Below are 25,675 nucleotides of genomic sequence, written 5' to 3'. Positions count from 1 at the left end.
AGTTCTCACTGGCATAAATCATTCAGAAAGCAGTGATATAACAGGGATTTATTCATTACCTTACTTATTACAGTGTAAAAGAACCATATGAAAAAAATCTAGAAAGAGCTCTCCACAGACAGGAAAAAGCCAGCACTGAACTGGTGACATGAACAGTCTGCCTTCCATGTGTAATTCCACCTGAGAAGATGCAGATTTTAGCTGTGCTCTGTGGCCACTTCACAAAAAAATCTTCTAACAGTACTGAACTCCCCTCCTCCTCAGGGGGTAGCAAACCTGTGTGAGCATGTAAGAAATGCAGGGCTTCTGACTAAAGTCTTATTTTTGCTGCCTGGGCAAATTATTATTTATTGTTACCCTTTTATACCAGCAGCTTTTCTGGGAGAAAAAAATGCATCCAGATGTCTCACTGTTCTCCAGTGAGAACATCTTCACTTTCTAAGGGTGAAGGACACGGCTTTTACAAGGCCATGAAAATGCTAACAGGAAAACACTACCAAATTTTGCCTTTTTTTTTTTTTTTTGTTTGTTTCAAATTCCAGAATCAGCAAGTCTTTACAAATATAAGCAGTTTCAGTAAAAAGAAGTAAGATGATAATAAAAATATTCCTCTAAAGAACCAGTGGGGTGTTATACATTTAATCTTTGCTAAAATAGGAAATTAAGGAGGAGGGATGAGGAGAAGAAAGGATAAATTAACAAACAAACAACAAATAAATAAATAATAAATCTCCTGTAGGAAAACAGCATCTGTTGAAATAGAAAATATCTGTCAAACAGCCCAAACCACACTATTTCATGGTATCTATTTTTTCCTCCCATTAGTCATGGTTTGCAGGAGTTTTATGACCATGGAATGATGCAGCTGTAAAAAAACAAAACAAAACCTTTTCAGTTTATTAATAGATGCTATAAAAATAAATATTAATTTTTATCTTTTTCACTTTTGAGTAGATCCAAAGTAGCACAAAACAAATCAAAAAGCACACACTCACAATAGAGGATATGACTAAGCCACATCAAGTAGATAAGAGCCCAAACTTCAGACACACTGCTAAATCAAATTGGTATTTACATGTAAATATTTTAGCTTGCATGTAAACTATTTGTCTCAACACCAGTAAGATCAGCAAAGCCTACACAGACAACTCATGTTAGCTCTGGAAGTGTTTTCTTTCTCAGGGCTGTACTGAAGCAGCACATCACAGATACTGCAGATTTGCAGTAGAACTGGTGAAGAAAAACACAGTATGAAAAGCACACACTTTTTATCACTATTCCAACATATCTATGTATGGTTTAAAATAAGAGAGTCTACTCCAAGGACCAAATTCAAAACATTTTATGAATACCAAAGGACAATGTGCCAACATTACAACAGGTACTAAAAAGCCCTTATCCCTGTTTTCATGACTGTCCCTCTCCTATACATGATGCAACAAAGAAAACTACACTCTCTTGCCTAGTTTCAACTCTTGGGTTTTCACAGCAGTCTGGTATGAACAAGAACCGAAATGAATCAGAAGCTATGTGAGAATTCAAATTATGCATTTAAAAAAATGGTGCTGACAAAATAGTCCAGCTCATTCACATCCTCTCCTCCACGTGCTCTTCTGTTTCTGCTTGCAAAGGAAGCACAGAAGAATTTACACAGCATTCTGAACCAAACTGAAGTTAGAAAGGAGAAAGCCTAATAGAAGAAGCAAAACTATCAGATACCTTCCCTGAAGAATTTAGGTTGATATGATCAGGGCCAGGAGAAAACTCACTTGAGCTCCCAGTGCGAGTTCTGCTGCCAAGTCACACTGTGGGAGGATTTAAGCAGACCTGAAAGCTTCTAGTCCCATCTGTAAATGGAACTTGTCTGGCACTAGGTTTAAATATGAAAAAAGGTTTCAGACAGATATATTTGAAAAAGCCCTCTCTAATCAAGAGTGCTGTTTTACTTCCAGAGTTTTCAAGTACAATGTACTTTACTGTCTGCATAAAGTATGTGAAGAAAATTGATGTCCAGTTTCGCATTTATTCTGGAGATACTCGCTCCCCTCACCTGGAGTCTGTGGAAACTGAAGTTTTTAATAAGGTGTGTTTTAAGGAGGGAAAACAAGACAAATCTTGCTCAGCTTTTTGCAGAGCTGTCTTCCACATATACTATTTTTGCCCTCTGCTTTAAAGATATATTAAAAGATAAAAGATATGAAGATATATTACTGCTCTAATAACTGCTTACATGAGGAATGGAGTAAAACAAAAAGTTTAGAAATTCCTAATAGGCTTACATCTATTTACATACAGGTAACTATGAAAGATATGGGTAAGAAACAAATACATTACAGAAATTAATTTAAAAAACAATCAAAACCATTAAGGAGCTAAATTCAGTGCATGGTTTATTTGCAAGAAGCTAGTTAACCAGCTCTTACTGTAACTACATGGGACAAATCAGAAAGAAAGTTCCTAATCCTTGTGACAGGAGATTCAATAGGGCATTAAATTTTAAAAATTGAGAGCAATTGCAGTGAATACACTTCTATTTTATTTCAATAAATAAACTATTTTCGCTGTACAAAAGTTGGAAAGGCTTAAGTTTATTAAAACATAAGCCACAGACAAAGCATGTAAGAAAAATGGTATCAAAGAACAAAGTCCAGATGAAATTTTGCATCTGCTGCATATAAAATACTCCACCCACACATCAGGAGAGAAAGGGGGCAGACACAGCTACTTATTTCTGCTCAGAGTTCTTTGCTTCTCAGCGTGCTCCACAATTTTTTCTTCCACATAGAGCCCCTTTCTCTTCCTCACTGCGTTCATGTACTTGCGGGCCTGGTTCTCCGAGTCTGCCTTCTCCCCAAAGTGCAAATATTCCTCCTCTGTCGTTGGCACCCAGAATGGGTCACTTGAAATGATCTACAAAAGGAAACAAACAAAAAAAGAGTAAAGCAGCACAAAAGTTTATTAGCATATTTCTAGTAATCAACTGCTGAAGTAGAGAAAGCGAAGTAGAGGAGATGAGGTTGTCTGGAGCCTGCAATTAGCCATGGAAGCAGAAAACAACACTGAAGACACGCTCTGCAGCTCTGCCCAAAGAAGCCCACAATAACTTTTCAAATTCAACTGCAATTATCTGCCCAAGTTTTTATAAAAGCAATTTCAACTGCCCACCAGCAAATAGTGCCAAATAATGTTCAGAAAACTCTCAACTTCCAAGATGGAAGTCCTTATATAAAATATTATCACACAACAATTGTATTAGAATTTATCAGAACTGAAGATTTCTGCTCATTTCTGTGCCCTATGTTTTCCAATCCCAATCCTGAGTTGGACAGATGGTTTAAAAATCACTGTTTCTGGTTCTAACACATTTAGCAGAGCTATTCTTGCAGCTTTGTAGCCCTTCTCTAGATCAGATTTTAGATCTAACATGATCATAACTGGACATATCTTTATTTCCAGTTCATCCTCTATACCCCACACTTGTGAGATTACCATAAAGAGTATTACAGAGAACCCTAAATACAAACATTAGGAAGGGATGGAACTGATTGTATAATGTTACACAGGTACTACTGCAGATTTCAAAAATAATTTTCTTCATTGTAGATTTCCTCACAAGAGGCAGTTACAGTTAATATACTTTTACTAAAAAAACCCCAAAGGTAATACTGGATTAATTTCTTAAACAAAATCCTCATGGAAAAAGCAGCCCAGACAAGTATTAGTTACTGCAAGAATCACAATAGTTGTAACAATTGAGCACATTACTCTATAATAATTTCTGAAATATTAGCACTAGCACTAATAACTGACAAGGAGAGAACAAACTTTCCTAAATTACCAATTTTAGCGTAATGCTATAAGCCTTTTCTACCTTTGCAAACTTTTTCTTCTGACAGATCCTTTCAATTGCCATATGGTACTTCAACCTAAGCAAAATAACCTAAAGCTCAGGTTATACAAACTCGAAAGAAGAGGAATTAAAAAATGATGACTGAAAATGGATGATTTTCCCCAGAAACATGGACAATTGTGGAGTCCTAATTCAATACCTCATGTTAACTCCAACACAACCACATAAATTACACTTTATGGGGAGTTAGCAGAATGACTCGGCAGCCTAATTTGTATTAGGCAATACTGTAGGTTCAATCTTGCAAAAATGGGATGTAAAGCTAAACCAACAAAAAGAGTTCTAGTTTGCTACAGTTAAGCACATGCACAGACTTGTTAAATTAAGTGGGTATTACTCGTGCTGAAAGTGACAGCCAATCTCAATTATTTACATGGGAAATGACTATGCACAGGGTTGTCTGGCTGAAAACCAAAAGCAAGTAGAGCTCAGAAATAAACAGCCTGAAACTCAGCTTTCCAAATTTTTCTGTGTTTATTTTTCACCATAAACGTAAGAACTGCCTAACCACAGAAGAATCTGCTTGAGTCATATTCACTCTGATGTCTTGCACAGGGCCTTATAATCAATGCACAGAAACTTAAAGCTTACATCAACAAAAAAGAATGGTCCCCACTCTATGAGAGTTTGAGAGTTTCACTGATACTTTATGCACTAGAAATACAGAAAAAGGGCAGTGGAGTTTGCATGCTGACTTGATAAAGCTGTAGTGATGCTCATTCTCAACATTTTAATGATGTAAAGCTACAAGGGACTTTCCCTTTCATGATCTGCCTAAAGAGCTGAACAAACAAAAATTTCCAACTCTAAGAACACATGAAGAAGAAAAGGTGCTCAGTGGATTTGCTGCAGACTGAGGGAGGTTATACAGCTACAAACTGGTAAGTTCAAGACTGTTACTATGCCCTTTGATGACATTTTTTTTTAATTGGCAAGAAATGCAATGCCCAGAAATTATGTCCAGAGAGAAGCAGTGAGAGAGCAGTTCTTGAAGAATGAATATAACACAGGGGTCCAAAAGTATACAAAATTGAACTTACAGATCTAATCTACCTGTAAATATTTAGATACTGTAGTGATGGATGTTTAAGAAAATCCCCAGGTTCAACAGACTGGCTCTTTCAAGAACTGATGAAAGACTTGCCCTACTGGAGTTTTGCCCTGGATATTTCTTCCACTGACAAGAATTCTTTATGCTTCAACAGGTCTCAGGGAAGTCAGCATAACAGCAGGTTTAAATGTACTATTCAGTATTTATTAGCCAGCAAGGGTAAAGCTATTTCAGCACAGGGTTACAGAATCCTGGGTGAACCTTGTACTGCTACATGATGCAGAGCAGTGCAGTAAAGAGGTTAATTAGGTTTCAAAGAACTACCTCAGGAGTTAGTTTGCTTTATCAATCTGTCTAAATAATTCAGCCACTACACACTGCTTCTAGAGCAAGATCTGGTACAGAAAATTTCTGTTGGAGAACTACACCTACCTAAATGGTACAGATACACTATAAAAGATGAATTAATCAGCACATGTGTTACCATGCCATGGTAAGCAGTGGGAAAGAGAAACCTAGGCCATCATCTTTAAGAAGTCACTGTAACCCTATTATGACACACAGGGGTGTTACTGACCCAGTTACCCAAACAAAGAAGTAGGAAGTTTTTATTTTTTCTAAGTTCTGAATCTGTGCATGAAGGCAAAGGCACAATCCAGACTGTTCCTCTTTCTTCATATCACATTAATGCATCAAGGCAAATGTTCACAGCAGGTGGAATCCATCATTCCCCTGCTCTGTTAATACAGTGCAAGCATGCAAAAGGAGAACGGTCCCAAAGCATTGTCATCAATTTCCTTACAATGGGAACTGTCAGAATGGTGGGTCTGGGCTTCCTGGAATCAGAGCTAAGAAGCTTTTTAGGTCCTGAGCTATTGTTTGTATTCATGGGAACCTCACAGGAATGGTTCTGGAATTTGTAACAGGAATTGAGTTTTTTGTCTGGATGAAGCCCTCAGTGATGAATTAGATTCTAAATGGACCATTCCTTCTGGAATATGGTATAGTTATTTCACAGAGGGCATTTACTTTGGATCCTGAAAAATCCACAGGATCAAAGCAGAGCAGATGCCCAGAAACATTATTGCTATATGCCACTTTTAATTTAAAATTATTTAAATGTTTCCATATCCTACTTTTTCAGTACAAAACTAAAACATATAGCCTAGGACTCCCCTTAAAATCAGAAATGTGAAAGCATCTTGACAACACCTTTTCAAAAAGTTACATTCCTAAACAAAACCTTCAATCAAAAGAGAACCAGATATTCAAAATAATACGCCTTCTACAGATGAAAAATCTTTAAGGGGCTGAAGCAATTCAGTTAACCTTCTATCAAAGGTCTGCCTCTCTCTGTCAGTGTGTTGTGTGTCTGGGAACCACTGGGCAGGGGGGAAAAGAAAATTACCACAGCCAAATATTATGCCCCAAAGAAGAGATCAAGAGGCACTAATATTAGGAATAAGACTCTGTAAAACCAACAATATTATGGAATTGTTAGCATTATGATAAAGTACATTTTCAAATACCACCATACTGTGCATGACTTGGTAACTGGCAAATTCAGCACACCTTTTCTCCAGGAATTTTCCTAGGACTTGGGAATTTTTCTTTTTAAAAGCGTGAACTAGCCAGTGGCCTGTGCTTATTCATTACTCAATATCAGAATTCTCTGTCAGGGACAGCATCAGCCTTAACTATAAACAGCCCAGCACACACACAATTATTCCTTCAAGTGTACACAACAAAGTGCTTCCTCCTTAACACAACCGAGTATTTCTGTACATCTGCAAGGCTCTTCTGAAAGACATTTATTTTAAAAAGTGAACTATAAATCAAGATCCATGCAGTAGATCACTGGATCAGCATTTATCCTATTAGAAAACAAGCATTTTCTCTAAATGAGATCATATACAAGGCAACACAGAAAAATGAATCAGTGCACAGCAGCTGATGCAGTTCTTAAATCTGTTATTGTAAACACAATGCCTAAGTGATGGAAATGTTCCTATTAAAGAAGCATTGAAATTAAGAAACATTTAAAATTAATCTTCATTGATTTATTTTCTAGAAGTCTTGAGTGATACAATTTGTTTAAAGTATGACTATAAGCATACCTGTAGAATTTCATTATGCTTTAAAGAAAAACTCCCAGTCAAATACATGAAGTGTGTCCCACTGCTCACTGCAGAACCCACTCTAGGTATAAATAAAACTGTTTATAATGAAGTCAGCTGGGATTAGGTATTTCAAAAGAAGTGAATAGATTACTTCAAATGTTGTAAGCAAAAAGTATTCTTCAGAACAAACCATTCTAAAGCAAGATGTTTTATTAAATAAAACAACTATTTAAACCAACACACCCAAACAATGAAGTCTCCTAAGACTTGTTTAGTAAGAGCATGCAGAGTAGCACAGGCAAAACAGATGTCACTCTCTTTTAGCTTAACAGTGACACATTAATAATTCAAGTTATAAATGCTTGTATCTCTATGAGAGACATAATCTGAATACCTGTAATAATAATCAATAAAAATAGAAATACTGTGAGCATACAATGTCAATACTGATAAATGACAGAGTGTGTACTAATCTTGCAAGTTATTATGTAAACTAACCAAGCTTTTCAGTAAGATAAGAGTTACAGCAGACCACTTGCAACTCAAGAGGACTTGGAATTTTAAGGCTTAATTTGAGGATGATTTATTATTTGCATTTCAGTGTCACCCAGATGGCTCCAATAGTGATCCTGGTCCCATTGTCTAGTGTATTTCACAAAATGATGGTAAGAAACAGTTTCTGCCTAAGGCAGCCTAATTATGCAAAACAAGGTTGAGAGAAGCACCAGAAGCAAACAGAAGGGATCTGCCTAGTTCACCCAAAAGGTCAGGCAGATTTGGGAACACAGCCACGCTCCTGGTAGCATGTCCCCTACTGGTCCTTACTGATTGATGAAGACAGAAAACTTCTTTTGAGCCAAATATCATCAATGTGGAAAATGCCTTAGCTGGGCCATGAATAGAAAGAAAGAGCAGTCTTACACTGTCTGATGGAGATTTTAAGACCAGCAAGCAACATTATGGCCTTTGTGTACTGCTCAGTAAGAAATGCCAAGAAACACTAAACTCAGTCTTGACTGGGCACAGCAGCCATCAGCAAGCCAGGAAAAACATTATGCCAGAAGTTCTTTCTTGTGTAAAAAAAAAAATCAAAATAACTATTATGCACAATTTCAAAGATGATATGGGCTCCAGTGGATCAGAATCCTTTCTACCTTTGAAAATTTGATGGCAGAAAGGTATTTCAAGAGCATTCACAGTTCAAATGGTGTCTATCACCTAGTAATGACAATGACACTGACACAGACTATGCAACTGAGAAAGGTACAGCTGATATGAGCATCTGAAGTAGCCCTGAGAAACTAAGAATTCAGAGGTGCATGTGAATAGTTGCCTACTGTTTTTCAAGAAAACCACGTGTACTATGTTGGGTAATGCTGCACAAGTGGTTCTGCACTGAGCACAAGCAAATTCAAGGCCACTTGGGTACTGGCAGTGTGCTTCCAGAACAGAGAATACCCTACGTGAATGTACTGGATGTGGACACCCTGCAAATAAAAGAAGCCTCCAAAACTATCCCATAATTCAGAGCTTCCACTCACAATATAATGGGGACTGCCAAGGCCTGAAAATGCCTGGTTAGATACATGAACTCCTCTTCGAAGAAATATTGTTATAATGAACATTTACACAGTTAGCTATAAAATAAACTCATACAAATTTATTTTGGCTCAGGAGCTTCATCCTTGTTTGTGTCTCAAACAGTGACAGCTCAGTTTTATCCTTGACTTCAGCCAGGAGCTGTTAATGGGAATTTGGTAACTGGAAATAAAAAAAGGAGATGTGTGACTCTACTGCTGCATTTTTTCCTGTTACTTAAGAAGCATGTATTGAGAAAGAGAATTAAAGCCACACCCCGACCACTCTTATTTACTGTTTCAATTAGCTTCAGATGTTCCTGCCAAAACAATGAGCTTTTTATATTTGAAAGGTTCCAGGTTACTCCTCGAATTCATTTATGTGCCCAAGCTGTCACTGGTGCTAACAATTCCATAATGTATGTAAAGGTACAGCTCAAACCTAGAATAGATTCTCTCTCATTACCTCAGCCTGCCTCCTGTTTAATGCAAGCCTAACAATCTCATCCAGCAGCTTCTATATTAAGCCCCATCTTCCGAGCTGTAAAATGACTTACAATTCGAAAGGCATGAATTAAAATTCAGAATATAAAATTTACACATTCTCAAGTCTCGTATTCTTAGCAATTATTACACATAGCAGTTCTCTTTCTCCAGAGCCCTGAGGCACGTTCTAGGCACTATTCTACTTAGAAGGGATAATGACAAAGAATTCTGATTAAATGTGTTTACAGTTCACTCATGCCCCCTCAAGAAGAAAAGTATGTTTAATAGTTAATCTTCATGCAATTGAAAAGATGTGATTTAACAGGAATACTATACATTTCACAACTTTACAACTAGTAGATGTCTTTGACAATTCTTGCTGAAAATTCAATCAGCATCTGAATAGAGCCACATGTATTATTTCTTTTTACTTTTAACACAGATTTCCCAAATGGGATGAGAGTTCCATTACTCTTAAGGATTGTGCAATCACAAATACATTCTTGTTCAAAACCTTATGATTAAGATAAAAATAACGTGACTGAGTAAAAGATTTAACTGCAAAGAACTGAGAACAAAAGAAAAAGGCTCAAACAAAAACATAGATTAACTGAAGGTGTAGTATTAATTCAAAGTTTAAAAAAATATAACTAGTTCGAAAGTACTGCCAAGTAAACGCAACACACCTAACATTTACCTAAATTTTAAAATTAGTTTTTTTTAAGCTGAGACTAAACTGAAAACTCCCATTAATGGTTCCTTGGTGCTGTTCTTTACAGGCAGAAATAAATTGCATAAGCATGCCAGAAGATATTAATAAAAAAGGAGTATCTGACAAGATAGACCTCAATAGATGTATTGCTCCATCCCTTGGGGCTGGAGCATCTGAACTACACAAAACCCATCTATTAACTGAATTTAAAAAAAATGGCAATATCATTCCCACAGAGACCAAAATGGCTTCATTTAAATGTGGGCTCTATCATTGACTTTCCTGTATTCAGAGTCTATAAATAATGGTAAGGAAATATAATGAAAGAGTGAACTCAAACCTCAACTCTTTAAACACACTATATGCATGTGATTTACATGGGACAAAGTGTTTGGAAGTTTAAAAATCCCCCAAACTGTCTATTTCACTTTGTGTAAAATTGGGTTAATAACACATTAGAAGGAATTTGTGTAGACAAATACATGTCCCAGGCACTCAGCTCATGAGCTGAGCACACTGAGAAAACAGCAGCAGCACAGAGCTCTTTCAGAATGCCATAGAAGGGTTTGGAGAGTGTGCAATTAAAGCAGCAGCCACACTCTCACTAACACAGTTTTAACACTAAGGAAAAAATAGTGTAAGATTACAAAAAGTTCACATCATATTATCTTACACAATGATGCACTGAATTTGGGATTCAAATAAAATGCTGGTGATTATCATGTAGATACATATACCATAATTCATCAGTAAGGTGATAATGTCAAAGTCATGCCCAACACCTGATGCAACTTAGTGCAGAATTCAAAGAAAAGAAGAAACAGGAGCTGAGATACAATTCTCACAGTTTCTCTGTCATACTAACACTAGAAATTCTGAAAATTCTATTTAGAAATTGTCTCGATGGTGTGAGAGTAATGTGCACTCCTTCTACCATCACTGCACAGAGATAACATTACTAGTAGCTTAGTAAAAGGCTTATTTTATCACAAAAGTATGTGAGCATGGCTTTCATGGAGACAAAAAACCCAATCCTCCCCCACTGACAGATTTCCCAGGTGGAAAGGTGACTGTTTGCACAGTAATTTTGCTACTACCAATGCATTTAACATACTAGCTGCAATTATAATTTCTCTTAGAGGTCAGTTTTAGAACATGCTGCCAGTTGTTCAAATCCTTCTGTCCTGTGAGTATCTGTAATTATGTGTGAGTATCTTTTTACATGAAATTTGTAGTATCTGAGAGTAAATGCACACACCAAGGCTTGGGGATAGAAGGGGAGGCCTAGAGCCACAGGGTTCATGTTTTTGCTTAGTGCTGGAACACAGAAGCTACAAATCCTAAAGAAGCTGCCATTAGGTTTGGTTAGCTGGAATTGATGTCCTACTGGCTGACATTCCTTTAGGGCACTGATGTCAGAGGCTCAGACAAAAGACCACTAAAGGCACAAAACCTCACCAGCTGTACTTCAGAGGAGACCATCCAGAACTGACAAGATTACTGTACACAGTACAGCCAACACTCACTGGTTTGAGGTACCTGATCTGTAACTAGCTGTAACAAAAATCCCTATACTCAAAAGATGCAGTTTCTCTATTTTTGTGTGTGTACACCATCTGAGAAGGGTTGTCCCTTTTTTTTTCTTTCTGCATTCTGTGCAGCTGTTTTTCCTTTTGTGGTTCTATGTGAAGGTGGACTTAGTTACAAAAGATTAAATAAATCAATATAAGGGAGGAGAGCTAAGTCCTTGGTGCAGGCATTTACTAACATCAGTAAGGCACCACTGCCAAGCAAGACAAAATGTACTTTTCCAAGTGTACTGTTTCAAGTATTCTTTCAAGTACTCTTCCCAACTCCTTTGCCAGCATATGGCCAGTTTGCAGAGGTCCTCCTTTTCCATTATCATCCACATTACATTTCTGACACAGTTAAAAGAAATAAAGTTAGTGGAGTTTTTACAGATACCACCTAGGGGGACAACTTAGCTGTGGATGAAGAATCCACACCATGTGAAAAAGTAGCACACACTTCAGCTAACACTGGTAAAGCAGCCCATAGCTGGTAACTGCAGGGAGTGTCACTGACCTTAAAAATCTACAGTTGGCCGTACTCAGAGACCTGACATTTGAGGTGACAAAATAAATCAAGGATCAAACAAACAAAGATTTTTTTCATCCATTTACAAAAGATTCTACTGTTTTCTAATGCCAAATAAAGGAAGGCTTGACCAGAACAAACAAACAAACAAACACCCCCAACCAAATCCAGAAAAACCTAGACTTTGAAGTTATTTTAAAAATATAAGGTGAAAAGTTTATACCCACTGACTTTTGCCCTTGAAGCCATTTTTAGCTTTTCCAGTGGAGTCTTCTGAGGAGCCTGACAATGCAGGTGTGTTTGTCTTGAACAAGTTCTGATTTACAGCTTTTATTTCTTCCCCCTGAACATCTACTCTCCACATCATAGGAACAAACTACACAGCACTTTCAGCTGGTGACATTTCTGACCAGTTTTCCCACTTCCCACTTGATTTACCTTCACATTCAACTCTTCATTTCTTTAAGAGACAAGGATGACCAAAAGGAATAATTTTGAGGGCACCACTACTTACTATCAACAGATTTAATTCTGAGAGAATTAAATCTATTAATTTGCCTTTTAAGCAAGAAAATTTACGTTGGCTTGGAATATGGAAGATGCCTGCTAGACCATAAGAGGTTAACATTCATGTGCATTAGATTTACTGATACATTTATTTTCTGTTAGTGGTAGGCTGGGGCTGTTTTGTGGTTTTGACTTTTTTTTCATTCCCTAAACAAGTTTACCAGAGAACTCATGAGAAAGGGCACATAAATACAGGAAAACACATCTATAGAGAAACAGTTTCATTTATGAAAGACTTACTTGCCATTGAAATAAAATGTATCCCATCTAAACAAAATATAAATACATTTCTGAACAGCATGTCTACAAAAAGAAATAATATAAGGCTTTTTTCCTCATTTCAAAAAGGAATTAATCAAATGTCTTGACCAAAACTTAACCTTTTCTGCTTATTATTCCAGTCTGCCACATCTACAGGAAATAGATCACCCAAACAGATGGAATGAATAGATATTTTTACCTCCCAGTGGCTGAACACCAGCTGTGGACTGGCCAGGCCACTGGTTCTCTTCCTGATTTCATCAGCAAAGCCAAAGCTTTCTGCTACTGGCAGGACTGCCTTAATAATAAACACATCCGTCCCCTCTTTCATCTCCTCCTGGAGCACTCTGCCTTCCCTTTTGGACAGCACAGCATACACTCGACCTGCAGAGACACAATTCCCATCAGCTTACCAACATATTCACATCCTGAATATACCATGAAGAGAAATACATCAATATTTGTTCAGGAAGGTGCAGCTTTAAGTAAAATGTGTAACATTTTTTGGCTAAAATTCTTTTTTGTAAGTCAATCAATTAAATGGACACACTAAATTCAAACAACATATTCTGCCACACAATGTGCAGAACCATCTGAGTAACATTATTACTGCTGGATGAATCCATCTATGTCCATTTCATACAATCATATTGCTGTTCCAAAAAGGCACTTTGCCAGATTATGTGCCTAACTTGCTTTTTTTCTTATAACCAAATATTTGAGAATCATTACTAAGAAATATTATTGTGTTTCAGGGATTGTATCTAAGCTACTGGTGGAAATTTCCTTGGATCACCATATGCCTACATGATACTTTGATAGTGCAAAGCTATTCTAATCACAAAAAACTAGTTTTTATGAAATACTACATATTTATTACGCTTAATGAGTTCAATTAGTTTGTTAATAAATTCCGTCTTAAGTTACTCATGGATAATTTCAATTTTCTTTCCCAAGTTAATATTTAATCTATTGAAATACAGTGTATATTTCATGAGAGTAGCTGTGAAAATGCCCATATTTGACTTCATAGTAGGTATCATATTTTTGGAAGTATTTTACAAACAAAAACTAACAAATACATTTGTGTTGATCAAGATAATAAGTACACAAGAAAAACACTTAAAAACACTGCATCCCCCTGTCCTATTCCTCTCCTCAGCTTCAGTTCAAGTTACATATTGTCAGAAAAGTTTGATGGAAAAAGTTTTATATTTTGAGAACACAAAAGACCTCACTTTTGCAGAAGTTACCATCTTAGAAACAAGCAGATCTATATGGAGATGTATTAAACTTCCCAGGGTATCAGTGTATGGAATGCCAAAGGAAAGAATAAAGATACAAAAGCCAGTGGCTTGACACATGTCAACTGCCAACCCTGAGTGCATTAAAGGTCTGCTTTTCTCTCCTCCTAATGAGGATGCAATTTATTAGCTGAAGTTTCCACAATAAAAATAAAACCCATGAATTTGTAATGAACTAAGTGTATGTCCATGGCTATTACAACACAATTCACATTCATTAGACTGTACTAATTAATTTGCATGTCCGAGTCCTAAATTACACTCATTAAATATATATATATATATATATATATATATGCATTAAAAAGCCATGTTTCCATTTGGGTTTATGGCACAATAAGCCAATGCATGTTTATTACTCCAGTGTATCATGCTTTTTGGGTGCTAAGTAGTTTGGAAAACAGCAATTTATACAGTGTTTTTGACGTATAAAAATTGGTACCTTGCTTATAGCTTGATATAGAGACTCAGAAGTACTGTGCCAATGTGCTTCTGGTACAGCAACATGGAACAATACACAGTCCAGTTTTGACAGCTATTAGTAATCTTACACATTAGAGACGAGTTTGAAATGCCAAAGTTCCCTGTCATAGGGGATATTTAGGGTAATGTGCCCATAAGCCCATGGCAGCACACCCTTTACCTGGCCCACTACAGGGTACCTCCAGCAAAGAACAGGATCATCTGCACAAAACAGTTGCTCACTCAAAGGCATTTATTTTCATTACAAATGTAATTTTTGGTCTTTGGACTGCTATCAGTATGATTGTGTGCACAACAGCTGAGATTTTTTTACAAGTGACCAAGTATTTAATCATTGTACATGGGATATGCTGTAATTTGTGCCATGATTATTACAGTCAAAGTAAAATTGCTGATAGCTTAAGTTCATTTTAAAGAAAAGCTCAGCGCTTTGGATCAGATTCAGTGTACAAGCAACTCCCATGGAAAACGCCAAGAACAAATACAGTTAAGTGGTGTCATAAGCAGGTAATAAAAACAAGTTTAAGTAGGTGCAAGTGGTAAGGTAATTTTAGTGACACCGTTTGATATGCTCTGGGTTAAGCAACTTGCATACCAGAAGGATAAAGATGCTACTTAAAAACAAAAAAACTACCAACTGGACAGCAACAATAATTTAATACTCTTTTTCCTGATTTTATTTTTGTATTAATGTATTAAAATATCTTGATATGGCATTTGCTAAGATCTTGTACTCCCTTAATAAACAGGAGAGGTTTTCCTTCTCTTCATAGAACTTACACTTAATTACAAGACACAGTATTGATATTCATGGGTACTGAAGCTAGTCTTACAAAAACTTAATAGAAAGGCAACATTTTGTATCTTGCATTTTAAAAAGGTGTAGCATTTATACCTATGGTTCAGATAAGAAAGAATGCTGAATTCTCATTCAGAACAGTGTAAATATTACAAGCATTAGGAAGTCATTGGAGCATCTTACTGGTGAACTGTAAGACTCCTGACAAAAACTTTAATGAAGTTACACCTTCTGATTCAGTCTCATGTATAAAACCTCACCTTGGAAATCAGAAGGCAAATTCTTGGCAAAGGTTTATTTTCCTAAAACCTTACCTAAAACTTCTGCAGTAGCCATGATTTCACACGTGTACATTGCTGCCATGAGCCTCTGTGGCTTTGCCTGCAAAGCATAACGACAGGCTTCCTTCATGGTGGCAATCAGCTGTCCAGAGAAAGGGCCATAACAATCTGCAAGTGGTAATTCTCCTTTGTGTCTGCTCATTTTCTCAGGTGAGTCTGTGCCACTTTGGTTCCTGTCTTGGCGTTCATTTGCACTGGGACCTTCATCAGTGCAACTGCTTGCTAGAGTATTATCTTCATTTTGCTGATGTTCTGTGGTATCAAGTTCCCCTGAATCCTGCCTATTATTTGACAGAGTATCTCCAGCTTTATTTATTTCCCATTTTTCCACTGAAAAACAAACACCCATGAGAGGCTCTTCACACATGGGACCTGAAAGCGTAGCCAGCTGAAATCCACTTACTATGCTGTTGTCAAAGTCTCTGTATTTACCTACTTCTTTCACAGACTTCCCAATGCACTGCCACACAGATCTTTTATAGCCCTCAAAATTATGTAACAAAATATTAGGCCCGCACTTCCGTGGTCCAAATGACCAGATCTGATCAACAGCATTTCTCCACTTTCTTCCCTGAAGACTTTTCTCCAACTTTTGCTTGAATTCTTTGATTCTATCAAGAGTCTTCTGATTTATCTCATGTGTTTTTTTATCTTCATTCAGAGATGTGTTGAGTTGTTCCATAGTTCGAATTAAATCACTGTTTTCTTCAAGAAGTCGAGTTACCTCCTCAGGGAGTGGCATTGCTCTCACACTGAGAGTAGCTTGTTTATTTGGAGTATTAATTGTAACAAGCCCATCTGAATCAACCTGAATACCTTCAGGAATTTTATTTTGGTCCTCTTTTGTTTGGTGTATGACAGCAACTTTCTGCTGTTTGCCTATTTCTTCATTCACCATATCAACTTTGGGAGGTCTCGTTATGGTCTCTCGGAAGGGTATAATAGGAGCAGACACACTGATCTGCACCTTTGCAAACCTGCAAAATGAAGTTTAAGAATTAGTTTAAAAACTTGAAAATAGTTCTAAACTTGGGGGTGGGAGGTAGGGCGAAGGCCTTAACATGGAACAGATGTTCATGAAGAAAACTGATTGCAACATAGATTACTAGGTAATGCATTTCAAACCCAAATTTTATGTACTTCAAAAAAGAAGCACTGCCTTTTATGTCTTCAGAAATATTTGGAAAGGAACTCAAGAAAATAAAAGCAAAAGCATTGCTATGCCTCTGTATAAATCACTGGTTCACCCATATCGTGGAAAGTATGTGCTGTTCTCTGCCCTCAAACGAAACAGAACTAGAAAAAAACTGAGAATAAAGATGATCAAAGGAACGCAAGCACAAGAAGCCTTCAGATGTTCCAAGGGTGCAACAGAGACCTACAAAACCACGTGGGGTATGGGAAAGCTGACCAGGATTAACTGAGAACCAAACCACAAAGGGCCCTGGACTGAAAATGACAGAGGCCTGGGAAAGCATCACAGTTACTCCAGTTTTACTCCTCCTACCCCTGCTGCTGGCCACACAGCGCAGACATGGTACAGAGATGGACACTTGGTGTGAGCCAACACATCTGCTCACACAGGGACAGCCCAGAGAAGATGAAGCACTGGGAAAGCCCAACAGAGCTTTGTCTGATAAAAGCTTAATGCTATAAAGCAATGCTTCGAAGTCAGGTGCAACATTTTAGGTATGTCAAATGTTGTGAATGACAGCAAGGAAAAAGGAGGAATTATTAATTATCTGACACATTTAAAGATCAGAGCTATGTATCCTTCCTAACCATCCAGGAGTTCTGAGCAGGTTCATTAAATGACAACAGAAGGATTAACCAAAATTTCCTCTGTTCTGGTAAATTTTGGCAGTGCTAAAAAAAGTTGCAGAAGAAAAGAAAATACAATTTTAAGATTTATTTCCATGGGAATCAGAACCAGGAGACTTATTCCTTTTGCAGTTTTTTCAAGAATTTGCATTATACCAAGAAACCAAACACAAACCCACCCACATGTCACCATTACCTTAATTCTCTTTGTTTCTCATTCTGAAAAGGGTAACTTAATCCCCACATGCTTAGTATTTGCAATGCCCCTGGGAAAGAAATTTCTAAAAATTTATATTGTACAATGCAGAAAATAAAATGTTGAAAGTTGCAAGGTCTAATTTCTTACTCCATTCAAAAAGAACTAATTGGGAAGAAAAAATATAAATTTGGTGAAATCAAGCAGAACATCCACATTTAATCATTTAGATGAACACAGATGACTAATCTTTTAGTTGTTTCCATGTGTCTCCACATCTCTGACAGTAAGTGTCACTTGAACATAATTTTCTAAATACACAGTGGGAAAGCTAAAATTAAATATGTGCCTTCGAAAAAGTCTGAATAAAATATTGACAATACAATGTAGTTTGAATTCAGTTGAATCCCCCCAACTGCTGTAACGAGTCCAAAAGGATCAAATCTGCAAAACCCAGTTGATGCAATTGTAGTAGATGCCAGTATCAGGACCTGCCCCCTTACTTCAAGTGTGACTCAATCATCTTGAATAACCTTTGCCAATATTTTGGAGGAAAAACTTATGGGTCACATTTTAGGTTATTATATGCTGTCTTCATCCCTAGTTCACCATTTTCTTTTCCAAATTATGTGCACTTAGGAAAAGTTAAACATTTATACAGAAACAAAGAGAGCTAATTAAAACTAACATTTCAGAGCCCAACTTCTAGTCACACTTCAATAGTTAAGTAGTGCCAGTTTACTACTGTCAGAATTAACACAGAATCCACGAGGAATGGAGCAAGACAAGAATCCCATTCTGGAGTTTTTCTTCTACAAAATGAGGAGAGAAGGAAGGGACAATTCTTGTCCTACTGATGCCTTATGTTTTAGCTTTCATATTTTCCATATTCTGTACTGCATTAGTATATAACTCTGAACTTCATATAAAGTGTTAGCAAGTTCTCCTCACAGTTTAGTCAGACAAAACAATCCTTTTCCAGCCTGAGAACCAAGGACACTGTTGAAGCTTCAGGCCCAAAAAATACGAACAACAGCAAGTTGAGGAGAGCAGTCTGGGAGAATTTCATTACCTGAAGCTGTAACTGGACAATTAACCCCAATATGGAAAAGAACCAAAACTTAAAAAAGGTGTGAAACTCATGATTCAGAGTCCATCTTGGGTGTAGGCTCAGCCAGGCTCTAGCACTGCCCAAGGGGTATCCTTTGAAGGCCTTTTTAACAAAAACCTACTTTATTTCTTTAATACTAGCCTCTGTTGTAGGTAGCCTCTCAAGGCATCACCACAAGCTGGTGTGTGAGGGATGTCAACTAAAATATGCCAAATCCTGAGAGATTTAGGAGGATGAGCTCCATAGAGAACACACCTGCTCCCAATTTCTTCTGGGAGCTGGTACCCAACTGAGAAATCATGAACCACAGTCAAGCAGGACAATGGTGGGAGCTCTGCTTGTCTGTGTGTCCAGGTGTTTCTTGTTTCTGCTCACAATGCCACAAGCACAGGGGTACAGAAGGGTCACTTCTGACAGGCTATCATTCTCTTAACAAAAGACAAATTAGATGACAACTCATAAAAACCTCTGAAATCATGTACATGAAACAGAAGTTTAGGAATGCAAATGTACATAAATGTATGTAAGTAAGTCCTACTAGCTGCTCACTATAATCCTATTACCCTGTCATGGAGTACTATTTTAAGTTTCTTTTTTTCAGATTTGGACCACTGCCAATAATACAATCCTGCTATGCAAACTGCTGCTAAAGATAGGCACAACCAGTTTTGCTTAAATGCATTACATTTGAGCAAAATGTATCAATAAATAATACAACATTTTTAGAAGCAGTAAAAATACGTTGCACTAAATTGTAATGACAATAACCATTAAAACATACATCCAGTTTTACAAGTGATCCAGCCTAATTTTCATAAGAAACTACAGTTCTCTGATATTAACCAAAATGAGTATGGGTACAGTAAGACGAACATTCAACCACTCATCAGGTTTGCTCTTTGGTTTAGGAAGAAAATGCCAGTAAATGTATGTGGCAGAACCATCAGAAATGTTTTAGTAAATGAAGTTACAGGAAGGGATTGTTTCAGATATCTGTTCTTCTGCCATTTGAAGAAACATTAGAGGATACTAAATATGTGCATGTGTGCTTGCAAAAAATACTACTCATGAATGAGAACAGACTAACATTTGAAAAAAAATCAGTGAGAAAAGGCACAGGATAGAGTGTGCACATATAATTTTGGTCTTGGTGCTTTATGATATTTTGGAGTTCATTTGTCAGACCTAATTCTACTCAGTTTTTATTTTGTATAAATGCCACATTACATTCTTAATTAGACTCTTGAAAGTACTGCAATTTGTAATTTCTATAAAAGTGCCCCAAGTCTGTGTTAGATGTATAGAAATGATAAACTAGTGCCTTCTGCCAAACTGCAGATAATTTTATAGCTCCAAAAAGGTACATTTATGACTCAATGGTAAAAACTGTTTGTGGATAAAGCTCTATTTTACCAGAATATAAATCAAAGATATCCATCTGACAGAGAAATACAACAGACACCTACTGAACTAAAAATATTTCTTCCTCCTTGCCCCTCTAACCTTTCTTTCAGGTCATCCAAGCAGCGCTGAAGATGAACTTCTCCTGCTGTCACCAGCACATGTTCTCCTGTCTCCTGGATCAAAACCTGCACACATGGATCAGCTTGGTTTAAAAGTTTCATCCCTCTGACGAGCTGAGGCATATCACCTGGCAAAACAGGGCATCATTAACAAAGGAATACTGGGAAAAAAATATTCAAAATAGGATAGACTTAAACTGAGAAGTAGTAACACTCATTTTTATGGAAGCCTGAACACAAATAGGTATTTTAGGAATACACAAAAACTTTCAGTGGGCAATTTTCTGCGTATGAGTCACAGAGAGCAGCGTGGTTTAAGAGCACCAACTGAAAACATAAGCTGCACTCAGCATTTGTCACCAACAATTTATGTACTGATGACAAAATTCACATCATACAAATATAACCATATAACACCACACTTCAATGGATTGCACATTTTTTGTTTACACAGCTTTACAGCAGGTTCAGTCACCTATTCAGAACAAGTCACCTATTGACTATGACTGTGCTATGTTGCTTCCTATACACAAGTAACTTCAGATACAGCTTATGAACAGCTCACACCCAATAAAACCCCTGAATTTTATCGAAATGAAGTGATTAAAAAATTCAGGACTTCACTACTCATTTTCACAAATTATCAAATAATAACCTTTTTATCTATTACAACTTTTAAGTCATCTGTCAGTAAATAATTTTACTTCCTTTTATAACTAAGTGTAGTAACTTCTAAATTGCTAATGCTTAAAATGCTCCAAATAAATAAATAATAATATTAACTTTACTAAAATAGAAGTATTCTATATGGATTACTTAGAAGGCATAACTGCAAATAAAGCACAGGAAGTATTTTGAAGTAGCAGTAAGCCACTAGAAGGCTTTAAAGTAATTAAAATCTGAAAAGAGGAAAAATCAGGAATGTGAGAGCTTTTCAGTCAAACAAATCACAGCTGTCCCTTAAAATAAAGGTGTTTAAAATGAGCTGTCTTAAAGTTAATGGAGAATGAACAAGCACAGCTGAGTCAAATTTGGCTAGATTACATCAAAGCTACACATAAACACCTCATGTCAGCAGCCTTTCATAATGAACACACTTTAAAGAAATTAATTATGAATTCTTTTTTTATTTTACACAGGCAGTAGAGAATACCCCAGGGGTTTCCAGGAATATTCAGAAGAAAGAGTGACATTAAAGTGGTCATTCACTTGGAGTCTATGAAAAGAAATATGATATTGTTTATTTACTGATGAGCTTAAATGGTGTAATAGAAAAATATCCTTGAAAAATAAACAAAAAAAAAAAAAAGTGGAAAAACTGCAGTGCTATTTCACATGGCCAACAGAGTTGAACAAAGACTTTCAACTTTGTCTCTGCATTTAAGCTCACAGAGTGACAAGTACATTTTTTTTTTTCCCTTTTGGAGCTTATGGCAACCATACAGGAAGATTTTGACGTGTGTGAAGACATGCAGTAATTTTTTAAAATGTACATAGATGAGTCATTTTTCAACATCAGCAGATGTCGTTTTGAAGTAGGTCTGATGTTCAGTGCAATGCACACATGTGACAATGTGTGAGGGCCACCTCAAAATTGCACACAGATCTCTGGGCAACTGCAATGGCCACTTTTTGCTTGACTTCCTGTTATTGCGAGCAACAGTGGATTTTTCAGGAAAGTTCTGGCTTTTTCAGGAAACTTTCAGGCTTTTGTCCTCCTAAAAAATTTAGTTCAGGCCATAAACTCAGAAGCTACTGAGGAGGAGAAACTAAGTAATGGTGCAAGAATGATCCAGCTTCATTTCATAAGGAACAAAAATTACCCCCAAACTGGTCAGTAGTTCTAGAATTACACTCCTTTTATATTTTGAACAATCTGCAGAACCCATAATTTCCAATACTTTCAAAACAGCTTTAACAAATGTAAGATGTACAATATATGATTATCTGTTACTCAAACACATGAAACAAAGAGCTGCCAAAGCTGTCCAATAGCTCTCTAAAAAAACATGTAATCTTAGTGTTAGAGTATTGTGCAACTGAAGATAAAGCCAGTTATTTTGGTTCTACCAACACTACAACAATAAATGGAAATTGGTCTGAAATTCAAATAAAGCCAGAGGTATCCCACTCTGTTTTGCAGGAAATGAGGTGGGGGCATCAAGGAGAAGCAGTACTACAAACTTACTGACATCCATAGAAGAAGGGCAGCAGACAGAACCCACAGATCTGCTCACCTTCACTAACTGTCAGCCCATGCAGTGTCTGACTGCCACAAAAGGGCACAACAGCTTCTCCTGTGTCTCCTCACCTACTGAGACAGGAGCGAGGCAGCTGAACAACTCCCGCTGCCCTCCAGGCAACCTCCAGGTTTATTTTATATTGGGCAAGTCTCTCATTCAGTGGCTAGCTCATGAACTAACCAAATCACTGAGGGCTGGAAGCTGCACTGCTGCCACACTGAGCTGGTGTTACCATCCCCATTCTCCTGGAAGCTTACTTGGATGTTTGGGTTCAACTGCTACTCGCACAATCGGGGTAGCTTCGAAGTTGAGAGGTGTAAATGGTGGACAAGCAGGTGATGTTGACAGTGTTGCAGACTTCAGCACAAAATCTTGCAGGCCTCCTATTCCTAACAGAAATTGGGGGGGAAAAAAGGCAAAACAACAAAAAAAGATCACCAACTGTCATATTAAACGAGACTAAAAACATGACCATTAAGTTAAAAAAGGTGAAATCATTCTAATTACACAAGGAGGATTGAAGAATTCTTCACTGTTCATATAAAGTATCTGTTAAGATACTTGTCCATACACTGGGTTCTTAAGTCTCTGGTGTGACATTTGATATTTAATCTCACAGTTCCCATTGCATTCCCTCAGTCTTTTAAAAGGCGTGTTTATAGCTCCAAAGAACAGAAAGGACATGAGGAATTTTTCCCTTCTAATATGTCCAAGCCTTTGTACAGCTCAGATTTAATTCTGGTGGTTTAAATTTAGAAAAATTTAGATTGCACAAGGCCTGCAATGGTCATCCAGTCCAAAACAGGGCAAACTTCACAATTAGATCAAGTTGCTCAGGATCTTCTTCTCAAGGTTTTCACACTGCACAGCCTCTGCTGGCAACCTCCTCCAGTGTTTCATTATTATTATTATTGTGAAGAATGCTTTTTTTTTCCTTCCCACCCCCTCATGCCCATTTGGGATTCACTTTTTGTCCAACTTGATTCTTGTAAAAATGAATTCATCCCATTGTAAGCTATTAGTTCTCATTCTATTATACATTATAATGCTGACAAGTTGAAGAAAAGTGAGATTAAATTGTAGTGATAAAAGAAAATATAGAAAAAATATTAGCTATAAATCTGCAAAATAGCTGCTGTAAATGCATACTGAGTTTTGGCTGGCTGGCACATTTAAGAGAATGTGAAATTATTGCCTTCAAATTCCTAACCAACTGCACATCATTCATAATTTACTCAAAGCTATTAAAACATGACTAGAAGTGTGTGAATAATAAAGACAACAAATAAAGCTGATATCAATTTATACAATCACTTTTCCTGATGCTCTTTCAATCATAAGCAATGAGCTTTGCAGTTCTAATGGAGTATAAATTAAATGAGCGTGTAACTTGTAATGCTATGAGAAAACTGAAACCTTCAGCTCATAATCTGTATCTGCTTAAAAATTAAATTCACATTGTAGACTGCAGTATATTTGTGCTCCTTCCTCCTTACTGCCTCCTACATGCCCAGGGAGTTCTTTACCCCACCTCCCCATTATCACCCTAATACTTTTTCCAGTTTTTTTAAATTTTTTTTTGGCTTAGCTTTCTTCATTTGAGGCCAGAAACAAAGAGGGTCAGCTTCCACCCTATGAGATCATGCAGGAGTTTGAGTTCTGCTGCAGATTCAGCTGCAGAATGAGGCTGCTCCTCCAGCTCTCAGGCTGGATGCCTGGCCAGCAGGGTAATCCAAAACCCAAAATGTCATTATATAAGAAAAGCTGCCTCAAAATAACTGGAAGCAGGACAACATTCAATGGCTTTAAATGCAGGATTGCAAATGCTACAAAGAAAATAAATCTGTATAAACTCTGTGTTGCACCTGACCTATGACCAGCATGTATTTCCTCTTTTTCACTTATTCAACATGTGGTTTGAATGAAAAACAAATGCTAGATCATCATCACCACCAGGGACTGAGAAAAGGGATGGGTCCATTTTATTCTGATCTTCTCCAGCTGGTAAAATGAAAATGATTTAGAATGGGAGGTGAACAGCTTCTTTGCACAGTGTAATGTGAACCAGAGAAATAAAGTTACCAAATCTTATTTCAGACAGACTCACTCTTTTCTTAACACGTTCCTGTACTTTTCTTGTCATAAAGAAAAATTGAAGCTTTTTGCTCTTCTGCTTCACATTTGAAGGCAAAAATACATGAAATATAAGGCATCAGTACTACACTAAAAATAAAAAAACTGTCAGTTTTCATCAAAATCTGTTAGGCTTACAACCTGAGTGTTTTAATTGCTGAAGTGTGTGAGCTAGCAGAGGGCTGTGTCCAGTCATGTTGAATTTATTTAATTTAAAAATTCTTATAAACAAATGTTGGAAAAAATTGATAAAGATTCTTGGATACTCTTTTTGCATACTGTGATTACTAAGGAACTGCTAATGTGCTTTTGGAATAATTTTAGAGGAAGAAGTAACAACTAATTCCAAAGTACCACATGACATATCAATGGAAGAATTCCACTAATTATGATGATGCATAAATCTTAAACTCAGTTATTGTCCAGACCACTGAAATTTGCACATACTACTTGAGATCACAGATCTCAGATGTGTATCAATATCCTACTTGAAAGGTCTTAAAAAAATCACTCAAAAATTAAGCCTTAAAAAAAGCCTGTGAGTAAGACCTTCAGAGGTCAGTGGTTTGTGCTTTTAAAAGTAGACCACATGATGGTTCAGGGAGAATTATTACAGAGGTGGTGAAATACGAGATTTACAAAGGTTCTTCTTTTATTGAGTCCCTTCTCTGACTTGCCCTAGAAGATAAGAATACTAAATCAAGTATATACCTACCTGTATCACCAGATATTAGAATATGATAGAAGCTAAATGGTAAAAAGCGATAAGAACATCATGACTGAATTTTTCAGAAGGAGTAGGAGTTTTAAGACAAGTCTCAATTTACTTTTCACTTCTATGTCTTGCTGGTAACCACTACACCTTACACAATAATTTTGCTGCCTTTAAAGTATGCTTTTCCAGCTCAATTCAGCTATAAAGATCTGAACACATAAAAGA

The 25,675-nt window shown here is 36.9% G+C and overlaps 1 protein-coding gene across 1 annotated transcript in view; it reads right to left on the bottom strand.

The window, feature by feature from the left end:
- Positions 1–1,326: 1,326 nt before the first annotated feature.
- Positions 1,327–25,675, bottom strand: part of EFL1 (elongation factor like GTPase 1) — a 63,965-nt gene continuing 39,616 nt past the window's right edge. The window contains exons 16-20 of the mRNA XM_030281239.4: positions 22,860–22,991; positions 20,340–20,487; positions 15,682–16,685; positions 12,981–13,165; positions 1,327–2,910 (exon numbers count right to left, since the gene is read on the bottom strand). Coding sequence (XP_030137099.3) covers positions 2,722–2,910; positions 12,981–13,165; positions 15,682–16,685; positions 20,340–20,487; positions 22,860–22,991 — 1,658 coding nt within the window. The 3' untranslated portion in view covers positions 1,327–2,721. The remainder of the gene's footprint in view (positions 2,911–12,980; positions 13,166–15,681; positions 16,686–20,339; positions 20,488–22,859; positions 22,992–25,675) is intronic.

This window comes from Taeniopygia guttata, chromosome 10 (assembly GCF_048771995.1).
Source record: "Taeniopygia guttata chromosome 10, bTaeGut7.mat, whole genome shotgun sequence".
Taxonomy (NCBI): domain Eukaryota; kingdom Metazoa; phylum Chordata; class Aves; order Passeriformes; family Estrildidae; genus Taeniopygia; species Taeniopygia guttata.
The sequence above is the reverse complement of the archived record's forward strand: the minus strand, read 5'-3'. Positions and strand labels throughout refer to the sequence as shown.